The following is a 12,521-nucleotide window of genomic DNA, read 5'->3' on the forward strand; positions in this document are numbered from 1 at the left end:
GCACAATCCACATAACGTAAACAAAAAACGTCCTTTGTTTCCGCTGAGTGAGCGGAATTCTCTATTTGTGTCTCACACGACCCCCCTTCCAGACACTGCAGCTCATAGTGGGAGATGTTAGCAACAGAGGTAGTGTTGTCAATCCAGAAAGCAGTCAGCAGAACTTGATGTGGCCAGGCGATGATTGATGAGCTACAGCCTTCTGAATCAGCAATGGTGATAGCCACACCCTCTGCAACAGCTTCTCATCCCAATGTAGCACAAGCAGGAGCAGCCTACATAAAAGGGTGACAACATTGCTCTGAGCTCAGGAGCAGCCTACATAAAAGGGTGACAACATTGCTCTGAGCTCAGGAGCAGCCTACATAAAGGGTGACAACATTACTCTGAGCTCAGGAGCAGCCTACATAAAGGGTGACGACATTGCTCTGAGCTCAGGAGCAGCCTACATAAGGGTGACAACACTGCTCTGAGCTCAGAAACAGCCTACATAAGGGTGACAACACTGCTCTGAGCTCAGGAGCAGCCTACATAAAGGGTGACGACATTGCTCTGAGCTCAGGAGCAGCCTACATAAAGGGTGACAACACTGCTCTGAGCTCAGGAGCAGCCTACATAAAGGGTGACAACACTGCTCTGAGCTCAGGAGCAGCCTACATAAAGGGTGACAACACTGCTCTGAGCTCAGAAGCAGCCTACATAAAGGGTGACAACACTGCTCTGAGCTCAGGAGCGGCACAGTATCATAGCAATTCTATCACAGGAAGCTGCATTAGATGGACTTCCCCAGCAGGAGCACTAAAATTGAGTGATGTAGCACATATTTCATTAAATAGGAAGTCATGGTTTTACTTAATGAACAAAATACCAAAAAGCTAATACAGAATAATATCAAGAAAGATATACTGTAACTGAAAAGAAAAATAATTTATAAAACAATCCCCATTCTACCTTAAAATTGGTTTCAATGTTTAAAGCAAGAAAATATTCTAAAACCAAAGTAGAAAAAAAAAAAAAAAGTCAAGCTCCAGCCATAATTTTTCTTGTAGCTTTGGATAGAGCAGGAAAAGGTTAGCTTGCCTGTCAGGTTTTTATTCCTTAAAGTAGAGTTCCACCCATTTTAGTGACTTTAGATGTATGTAATCCCCTTTAAAACGACTTTTACCAATGGAAAGTTTTTTTTTTCTTTTTGTTGCTAGTAAATACCTTATTTTCTGCTTTATTCCTCCTCTTCTCACTTCCGGGTCCGGTCGGCGATTACGTCATTCGGCGATTCGCAGTGTGTGCCGAGATGTATCTCAGGCCATGAAATCTCGCAGTATTACACAGGAGATGAGCTGTACTGCGTGCTCTGCCCTGCCTCCGCCCCACCTCCTCTCAGTGAGCTGTACTGAATGTATTGTATTGAGGCCGTGCTCCGCCCCGCCTCCTCTCAGTGAGCGAGGACTGAAAGCATTATATCCTCACTGAGAGGAGGCGGGGCAGAGCACACAGTACAGCTCATCTCCTGTGTAATAATGCGAGATTTCATGACCTGAAATACATCCCAGCACACACTGCGAATCGCCGAATGAGGTAATCGCCGACCGGACCCAGAAGTGAGAAGAGGATAAATAAAGCAGAAAATAAGGTATTTACTAGCAAAAAAAAAAAAAAACTTTCCATTGGTAAAAGTCGTTTTAAAGGGGATTACATACATCTATGTAATCCAATTTATTAAAAATGGGTGGAACTCCACTTTAAGAACAGGTGATGGCAGGGTGTGGGACACAGCTTTTCACAGATTTTTGAAAAGTGGACAAAGTCATTACTAAAATCTCCAAATGAAAATCTTGGGAGTCCAACATCTTGAACTGTTCAACTGGTGACAGAAAGAAAAGCGAAAGGACAGCCAACGTGTTTTGAGGTCCACAAAATCCCCCTTCAAGAAAAAACAAAATTTGCAGGTAGAAACTACACATGGTAACATAAAAAAAGAATTAAAATAATAGTAGACAAACAGCAAAAACATGACCAGCAAAAATAATGTTTATCTGAGTAAAAACCTAAAAAATTGTTGATCAGATAAAACAAGTTTTACACCTAAGGGTCGGGACGACTGCCATTCTTTTTTTGTGTGTCTTTTCCATCAGCAATTTTGCTTCATTGTCATATTTTTACCCATTCTCTTTAGCCCTGATGATGGAGGGATTTCATGGCTCCAAAAATGCATTGGCCATGCTTTGCATTTTCTCGCTGTCACCAGTTGAACAGTAAAAGATTTTAGACTTTCAAGATTTTCGTTTGGAGATTTTATTGTCATCTGTATCCCCTGTTCGGATGGATTATTCTCTCTGTCCCGGTGACTTGAACAAGCAGAAAACTTCTGGATGGAACACAAGTTTTAGGCAAAATACAATTGATCAAATCCTGCTTATTGTTAGCCAACTCTAAGCATATAATCTAATCACACAGCAATACGCTTTTTCCATAAAAAAACAGAACAAACAATAAAAACATTTTAAAAAAAAAAACCCTACCAAATCCATAAAATTTACAAACAAACAGAAATACAGAATGGACATGAAACATTTTTTTTTAAACAAAAAAATGATAATCGAACACAGAATACATTCTCATTCATTGTCAAGCTTTTATTAAAACTATAATGAAGTATTGCTGGTGATCTCAGAAAAATACTAACACTGCCACTGAAATTAGAATTTTTGCCCATTCGTTTGTTACAATTCTATATATTATTTTAAAAGGTCAATCCAACTAAAATTGAACTCCAACATTTGACCGATAGCTGAATCACTCACCACCCTACCCATATCTCTAGGGTACCTTGCATGATACCTGCACCTACGTTCCTAGGACTGATAACCTGCTGCAGCCACTTCTAGTTTCAGTTTATTCTTTGTGACAGGGTACAAGAATAAGAATGTCCATAGACCGCTTGATAAAAGCAAGCAACGCTCCTTATTTCCATATTGCCTGTGATTGCCCAATACTGCAAGTAGGCAATAATGATACCCTCTGGCAATCAAAGTCACTTGATATCGCACAGGGAAATGTTCCAGTGCTTGGAAAAATTCCTATGGAAGCTTCCCTCTACTATGAAGAAAAGGAGCAGGTGAAAAGTACATGTGCTGTTTTCGGCGTCGGGGGGAGGGGGGATCACACGCCCTGATGCTTGTCCAAGGACAGACATCTCCCCACCTCTCAATATCTGCTACTCTGTGGCCACCCTAAGATTCTGGTTAGAGATGTGGGGCAATATACAGCAGGCATATTTCCCTAAGATAAAAGAAGCCATCAGGTGAGTTTATCCACTTCCATTGCCTGAAAAATTAATTGGGTTTGGGGTACATTACCTCTTAACTGTGCTAATTCTAGAACATGGTCACTGAGTCATTAGGTGTGGAAAGTTCTACTATAGAAAATAAATGGTAAAACAGCCCAGCACCAAGACCTATTGCTCCTAAAGCTTTATTATCAATAGCATTCAAAGAAGCCAGTAGGTGAGTTCATCAACTTCCATTGCCTGAAAAATTAAATTGGGGTTGGAGTACACTAGCCCTTAACTGTACTATTCTAGACTATGACCACTCAGTCTTTAAAGGATAATTTCACCTTTTGTAACGTTACACCCATGTAACATAACAAGTTGGTCCTCCTGCCTTTAGTGCTACTGTGTATATTAGCTTCAAGGTTCCCCACCAAGCTTTAAACAATGAGACAGTGACCAGACTTAAATCACTGATTAGCTTTGGGTCCCATACATTGGGTTTATATACTCTATTTTTATCTTATTGGTTTGTGTAACATTTTACTATAGCACTGGCCCCTGCACCCCCCCTCCAAATCCCTCATTGTGACAGCAAGCAGGGGATCTTCTCCCTCGCTGTCACAATTTTAAGAAAACCATGGCCATGCGGGACTCGCTCAGCCCCATCATTCATTCACAGAGTTCTGTGAATGTGAAAACTACAAGAACTGACAGCCTTTGCAGCTGTCGGCTTATGGTTCTCAATAAACTACACAGAGCTGTTGAGAGCTATGGTAGTTCATGGATTTTTCCCGCCATTGTGTGTAACTACCTGGCCATACGGGGTACAGGCAGACAGCTCACACTGACAGTCTGTAGAAATCCAGCAAGGCACCTGCAATCTTCTGATCGTGGGTGCAATGCTTTCCAGTCTCCTACCAAAAACCAGCAAGAAAATGTGCATTTATTTATTTTATTTAACGTGAGTTTTTCCTTTTAAGTGTGAAAAGTTTTACTATAGAAGAGAAATGGTAAAACAACCAAGTACCAAGACCTATTTCTCCCAAAGCTGTATTCTCAATCACACTCAAAGACAATGGCTGTGCTTAGAGTCAAGCACCAAGACCTATTGCTCCCTGGGCTGTATTATCAATTGCTCTCAATGGCGATGGCAACACAAGGCCCCTCTCAGGAACTCACCTCTGATGCTTTGTCTGTATGGGATGAGCAGACTACTTTACCCAGCACAATTCACTAACAATATAAAATGTAGACCAGTGCACTACTGACCTTTAGCAGAATGTCTACTAATCTCTTAGTGCCCATTCACACCACAAAAACATCTTTCAGATCCGTTACGGATGAGTTTCTGCACGCGCATTTTTAACGCTTTTTCGATGCGTTTTACTGCATTCCACTACAATTCTGTGTAGGAAAAAAGCAGCATCTTGTACTTTTTTCTGGAACTAAAAAGCACTGGAACGCACTGCGCTGGTGTGAACTGCACTGCATGTGGTGTGAACAGACTCTCACTTTTAATTCACTTAAGCCCCGTACACACTTACCGATTGTCGGCCGTAAATATTCGGCCGACGACCGATCGGCTGATTGTAGGCTTGTTAGTATGATGCTTCCGACAGCCGACAGCGCATTTTCGGCCAAACAGAATCTGTCGTGCAGGCATTAAAATTTTTGTTGGCCAACACCAGAACGGCTGATTCTTCGCCAGTCAGTACAGAATTCGGCCGACAATCAGCAGATTTGCAAGACTGGTCAGAAAAGAAAAAACACACGGAAAGTTAACCATCACATGACATCACTTCTGCAGTCGGCTGCTGTTGGCCGACAAAATTCGTGTGCAGTCTTTTGCAGTTTTCAACAGACACGACAGCCCTGGACAAAAGACGGCCGATCGTTCGGCCGACGATCGGTACGTGTGTATGGGGCTTAACATCTGGAAAATGTAGACTATACTTTCCAACTTCAGCTTGTTCAATTAAGCTTTGACAAAAATCCTGAAAGCTGATTGGTTTCTATGCAGAGCTGCACTCTCCAGTTTTAGTCAATCACCCCATGCCTCTATGAATGGGTGATCATAGTATGCACAATTTGCAGTTATAGTTTTCATACAATTGTGATTGCCCACAGTAGTCAGAAGCCTTGTTACCAAGGGAATAAACAAAGAAAGCTAGGGAAACCAGTCACTCACGTAGTCATGAAAGGCTTTTGCTTCACTTGAATGTTCACAGGTTTCCCGTCTCTCTGGAGCAGCACAATACAGATCCCAAAATACACTGTAAACGAGAAAAGATGATAGCAGAAATTAAACGTGTCTGTAAATGAATGCTTGATTAGGCAGTCACCCAAACATGCCAACAATTTGCTGTGCCAACGCAGCAGAAAGATCACTCTGAGGAAGTATATCGTCTGAGCTACCAATATAAAATATATGGGATTCTAAAATATAGTCTGCTTCGTTAGCCTGAAAATAAAATAAAAATGTATACCTGTAATGAGAAATACATGCGGGCTGCCATTTCTGGCCTTGTTCCGAAAATGCTCCTTGCCTGGCTATCCTTGGTTTTGAGATTTTCAAAAGAATAAACAATATTGCAATAACTGTCCCTGAACGACGTCACCACGCCACATCCTCATATATTGAAACTTACAAGCAATTTTTATGCAAATGTAGCTAAGGTATCGTTCAGTATGTAACAGTGTAACAGCTGCAGCTTGATGCATTTCTCAAAACTTGGTCTGCTTTATCAGAAGTCTTCATACAATTTGGAGACAGTCTGGGTCTAAGCATGTTGTAGAACTAGCTAGTAGACTTGCTTGGTTTGGATTTGAATTTAATGACATCTGGTCTCAAAGGGCTTTTATGTTCCCTGGAATCTTCCATGAAATATGTATATGTACTAGTAGAGCTGCACGATTCTGGATAAAATGAGAATCACAATTTTTTTGCCTAGAATAAAAGATCATGATTCTCGGCGTCATATCTTTTACATTCTACAAAAAAATTTTTATGGTTTCCTTTTTTTCAAATTCATTAAAGTGTATTTTTTTCCCAAAAAACTGAGTTTGAAAGACTTCTGCACAAATACAGCGTGACATAAAAGATTGCAATGATCGGCATTTTATTCTCTATGGTCTCTGCTAAAAAAAATATATATATATATAGATGTGTGTTTGGTGGTTCTAAGTAATTTTCTAGCAACAAGTAATTTTCATGTGAGCAACAAGTGTCAGAAAAAGGCTTAGTCTTTAGGAGGTTAAACTGCTCCCCTTTACAGATGGAAGTTCATTCCTTTGATCTAAAATAATGAAAGATACATTGTAAAACATTGTGTTTATAGGTATCTCGCAGCCTTAACAATTTTGATAAACATTTGCTGGAGGCTCTTTTTTTTTTTAAATTTGATGAGACTCATTAGGATGAAACTCTTGAACTGATTGGGTCTTTACTTGTCATGTGACTTTGTTTTACAGCAGTGTGAACCAGGGATTAAACAAAAGAATACCCAAATGGGGAAGTTCCGCTCTTCCTCCTCCTCGTTCATGATGTTTTTGCACACAATTTTTTTTTTTTGGGGGGGGGGGGGGAGTGGCTACCTGATTTTGACAGGTACCTGCTCCCCCACTTCCAGTCAGATCAGACCCCCCCCCCCCTTCCCTCGCAGCCTTCTAGGACACATCACAGGTCCCAGAAGACTGAGACCAATCACAAAGTGCAGCTCGTGCATGTGCAGCTAGAAGCCATCTGAGAAGTTGCAAACCTTCACTGCTGGCTTCCCTTGGTGAAGATGCCAGCTCCTGCACCTGAAGCCGATTGAATAATTGACTCAGGTGAGGGCTTTGCTGGATACAGGGGCAGGTAAGTGTCCTTATATTAAAAGTCAGCAGCTACAGTATTTGTAGCTGCTGAATTAATGTTTTGGAGGAAGACTGGAGCTCCTCTTTAATGTGAGGATTGCTTTTATCATATTTAGATACTTCTCATACCTTCTGATGAAGCAGACTCTAATAAAAGCTATTGTCATTCCAAGATATCAGCATATTCTGGATGCTACAGAATATATACAATTATACAGCGGATGGTTTATAGGTAGATGAATGGAGGTATGTGCTAAAAATGATTATTACCTTTTGGAATAACTAATGACAAACTAAAAATTCCCATCCCAAACATTGCTTGTTCTTAGGACAATATTTTTGAGTCATGAACCTATAGAGCATGAACATTGTCTTTTTTCCTATTTTTTTTGTTTTTATATAATTTATTTTAATATTTTAACAAAAGGACATGGGTAAAGTCAACGTATGCATGTTTATCATCCGTCAACATATCAAAACAGTCATGTATAAAAATGGCTTATCAAGAGATCTGCCAGATAGAGACAGAAGAATTTTTTGGTACTTCTTTTTTGGACTCTAAGCCTAGGTTCACACTGAGGCGGGTTTGAAATTCAACTGAACTCACGCAATTTCAAACCGGCATTTTCAGTCCAACTTCGGGGGCGATTTGACAGACACCTCTGCAGGTTCCTGCACTGATGTCTATTGAAATCGCCCTCCGAAGTCACCAAAAGTAGTGCAGAAAGTTGGCATCGCACCGATTTGGACAGTGCCACTGTCAGCAGTTGGCTCTGATTTGACATGTCAAATTGCATGTCAAATCGGACCAATGTGAATGTGGGCTAAATCAGAAAGCACCAATGACAAAGCATCAGCAGTACAGCCAGGCAAAGCATTTTTAACCACTTAAGCCCAGGAAGATTTTACCCCCTTCCTGACCAGGCCCTATTTTGAGATTCGGCACTACGTGACTTTAACGGACAATTGCGCGGTCATGCGACGCTGTACCTAAACTAATTTGACGTCCTTTTTTTCCCACAAACAGAGCTTTCTTTTGGTGGTATTTGATCACCTGTGCGATTTTTTGATCATGCGCTATAAACAAAAAAAGTGCGACAATTTTGCAAAAATAACAATATTTTTCACATTTTTTTTATATGAAATTCCCAAAAACAAAAATTTAAAAATCAAAATTTTTCCACATTTTTGGCCAATTTTTTTTCTGCTACATATGTTTGGTAAAAAAAAAAAAAAAAAAAAAAAAAAAAAAAAAAAAAATCGCAATAAGCGTATTTTGATTGGTTTGCGCAAAAGTTATTGTGTTTACTAAGGGAAAGATTTTTGTCATTTTTGTTGTTTTTTTTTGTTAACGAGTAATGGCGGCGATCTGTGATTTTTTTTTGCGGAACTGCGACATTGCGGCGGACCGATCAGACCCTTGACTGACATTTTTGGCACTTTTGGGGGTACCAGTGACATTACTTAAGTAATCAGTGCTATACATATGCACGGTTACTGTAAAAATTACACTGGCAGGGAAGGGGTTAACTTTATTGGAGAAGGAGGGGGGGGAAGGGGTTACATTTATTGGAGAAGGAGGGGTTAAGTGTGTCCCTAGGGGCGTGATTCTTACTGTGCAGGGATGTGGCTTTTCATGTAACAGCAGAGATCTATGATCCTACATAGCAGGACCGTATGATCTCTGCTGTTACACAAGGGAGAATGACAGGCGGCTTTGTTTACATTAGCCGCCTGCCTTTCTCCCTCTGTAACTGACGATCGCGAGTGATGTCCGCCGGTCACTCGCGCGGAGGTGTCCGTGAACGAGTGGGGGCGCTCGCTCGCCACCTATTGGCTCACAGGCGAGTGACGTACCCATACGTCACTTTGCCTGCACGGGGCTGACCGCCGCAGTATATGTACTTGCGGCGGTCGGCAAGCGGTTAAAATAAGTTGTTATAAATTAGAAGTTAGATATTCCTTCACTTTTAAAGCAGAACTGTGCTGCATTTGAGCACCACAAACCAAAAAAATGCCATTTAATTAATTTTGAGGAGTCAAAAAAGCTCGTTCTACATGCTTTATTTTGCTGAAAAATCATTTTGAAAAACACACTTTGTTGGCCATCTTGAGGAAGGGCAGATGATTCAAGCAAAATTTACTTCCTGGAATCCATCTTCCCTTAGCTCAGGCATGCAGGCAGTTGGGCGTGCTTAGCTGAGAAAGCCCCCTCCTCCCCACATGAAGACTCCTGGGACGTATGATATCATTTGCCTAGGCTTGAGAATCAGGAAGTAACTGATTAAATGTAAAAAAAAAAAGAATATAAAAAAAGGTTAAAATAATTAAATCCTATCTATTTACTAAAGCTTGCAACAAAAGGATTAAAAATAGTCTTTGTTGATTGAGAGAGTGAAATTCCACTTTAAGACCGGAGTACTTTAAAATCTGCGTGTACACAAGCCTATTATTTTTGGTGATTGCTGCCTGGATGAATGAACCAACGTCATGTTCTATCCCTTGGGGACTCTGGCATGGAGATGTGACCGCCTTCACTGTCATCCCCCGCTTCCTGAATCGGACTGGTTACTGTTATATATTATTATTGCTCTTTGCACTTTCTGCAAATTAAACGTCAGTACATCAAATGTACTTTTTTTTTACTATAAGTAAAGTAATGAATGAAAGAAGCAATAAAAACACAAAAACACAATTCAGCATCAAATTCATTTTAACAAAAGCTAAACTTCTCTTTACAGTTAGAAATGTTCTGTTATCATCACAAAAAAACTGGGAATAATTTCCAATTTCAGCACAATATAATTACACAGCAAACGCGCTACTACCACTCTCTCATCCATAAAGATCTTTTATGCACTGTGAAATTCTAGTCTTTAGCTGTCATATTCGATATTCACAGGCTACATAAGGTAAAGCTCGATTTTACAAATGTACTAACTTACCACCACCAAGAATGGAGAAATCCTGGGGGTTCACCCAAAGTAATGTTTTTTTCCCATCTTATCTATAAAAAAAATAAAAAGTTGATCAGAAATGAAATACAGTGAGATAAAGTTGGACTAGAACATTAACATAAGCAGTTATGTAACCCAAAAATAACAGAATAATCAGAATTTAGGGATAGGGAGATTACGGAAAGCATATCAAATGATTTGTGATTGCTACTACACAGCACAGCATTGCTCTCTGCACTAAATAGGCCCAGCACTCGGAGATAAGCTAGTAAATAAAGTGTCAGCTCCCAGGGAAATTATACAAGACATTCAGCCTCAGACTAGAAAGAGAACCTGTCCCAGATGACACATCTAAACACAGAGTACATACTGTAGCATATTGGGAAGAAATGAAAACACATTCAGTACTAAATGAATGCTACTGACAAGCTAATAAAATGTCTCAGAACCTTGGAGAAGGTTTTTATTTTGACTGATGTCAATTGTCAAACCTCTACAAAAGATAATTCGAGCCAAACTACAAATACATAAAAAACTAATTTTAATCCAATGTGTTAATGACAAAATCATTTAAAGTGGTTGTAAACCTCAGACAGGAAATATGAGCAAAGCATATCTCTCTATAGTGTATACTAAAGTGTCATTTCTGTCTGCTACCTCTCTACTCCGCTGTCTGCAGGAGTCCCTTCTGACAAGCTTTCCTGACACCAATAGGTAAAAAGGTGACAGGCGAGGGAACTTCAGCACACATCCTGTGGTTGTATGCCTCAGCTCTGTTCCTCTGTGCTGTGTGAAGGGGGGTGTGTCCCTTCCTTCCAATCAGCTTTCAGCTCTCCTCACTAAGCTCTGCAGAGTGTAATGTAAAGTGATTGTAAAGGCAGAAAATAAAAAGCCTTCTGTGTGCAGCAGCCCCCCTCACACTTACTACTATACATTGCTATAATCTTTTTATATAGACTATAAACTAAAAGGACTTCTGAATAAATGGCTGTGGAACGAAACATCTGAGTTTCCATTATTTCTTATGAGGCAATTCGCTTTGATATAAGAGTGCTTTGGATGGATTACAAGCATGTTTCTGGAACTAATTATGCTCGCAATCCAAGGTTTTACTGTACACACACATATTATATTATATTATATTATATTATATATATATATATATATATATATATATATATATATATATATATATATATATACACACACACACACACACACACACACACATATACATATATATACACATACATACATACATATACATATACACACACACACACACACACACTTTAATGGAATCCCAGTCTTACACCATAGGGTTCACTATTGAGTTGGCCCACCCTTTGCAGCTAGAACAGCTTCAACTCTTCTGGGAAGGCTGTCCACAAGGTTTAGGAGTGCGTCTATGTTTGACTATTCTTCCAAAAGCAAATTTGTAAGGTCAGGCACTGATGTTGGAGAGAAGGCCTGGCTCACAGTCTCTGCTCTACTTCATTCCAAAGGTGTTCTTGCAGGTTGAGGTCAGGACTCTGCAGGCCAGTCAAGTTCTTCCAACCCAAACTTGCTTAATGCATTGGTCCAAATCATTTGGTGGAGGGAGGATTATGGTGTGGGGTTGTTTTTCAGTGGTTGGGCTTGGCCCCTTAGTTCCAGTGAAAGGAACTCCTAAGGTGTCAGCATACCAAGACATTTTAGACAATTTCATGCTCCCAACTTTGTGGGAACAGTTTGGGATGGCCCGTTCCTGTTCCAACATGACTGCACGCCAGTGCACAAAGCAAGGTGTATAAAGACATGGATGGGCGATTTTGGGGTGGAGGAACTTGACCTGCACAGAGTCCTGACCTCAACCCGAAAGAACACCTTTGGGAATGATGAATTAGAGCGGAGACTGCAAGCTAGGCATCTCGTCCAACATAAGTGCCTGACCTCACAAATGCTTCTCTGGAAGAATGGTAAAACATTCCCAAAGGAGCTTGTGGACAGCCTTCCCAGAAGAGCTGAGGTGGTTATAGCTGCAAAGGATGGGCCAACGCAATATTGAACCCTATGGACTAAGACTGGGATTACATTAAAGTTCATGTGCATATAAAGACAGGTGTCCCAATACTTTTGACAATATATTGTGTGTGTGTGTGTGTGTGTGTGTGTGTGTGTGTGTGTGTGTATATATATATATATATATATATATATATATATACATACACACACACATACACATACACACACACACACACACACACACACACACACACACACAGTATCTCACAAAAGTGAGTACATCACTCACATTTTTTGTAAATATTTTATTATATCTTTTCATGTGACAACACTGAAGAAATAACACTTTGCTACAATGTAAAGTAGTGAGTGTACAGCTTGTATAAGGGTCCTTTCACATGGCCGCTCCGTGTGAAAGGTCCGCTGCGGGACTT

At 40.3% G+C, this 12,521-nt stretch overlaps 1 protein-coding gene across 4 annotated transcripts in view; it reads right to left on the reverse strand.

Moving 5' to 3' along the window:
* SSBP2 (single stranded DNA binding protein 2) overlaps window positions 1-12,521 on the reverse strand; it is a 330,065-nt gene that overhangs the window by 192,454 nt on the left and 125,090 nt on the right. For all 4 annotated transcript variants that reach the window (XM_082255704.1, XM_082255702.1, XM_082255703.1 and 1 more), the window contains exons 3-4: window positions 10,072-10,133; window positions 5,460-5,544 (exon numbers count right to left, since the gene is read on the reverse strand). In XM_082255704.1, coding sequence (XP_082111830.1) covers window positions 5,460-5,544; window positions 10,072-10,133 — 147 coding nt within the window. The remainder of the gene's footprint in view (window positions 1-5,459; window positions 5,545-10,071; window positions 10,134-12,521) is intronic.

The sequence above is a fragment of the Pelophylax lessonae genome (genome assembly GCF_965119305.1).
Source record: "Pelophylax lessonae genome assembly, chromosome: 1".
NCBI classification, from domain to species: domain Eukaryota; kingdom Metazoa; phylum Chordata; class Amphibia; order Anura; family Ranidae; genus Pelophylax; species Pelophylax lessonae.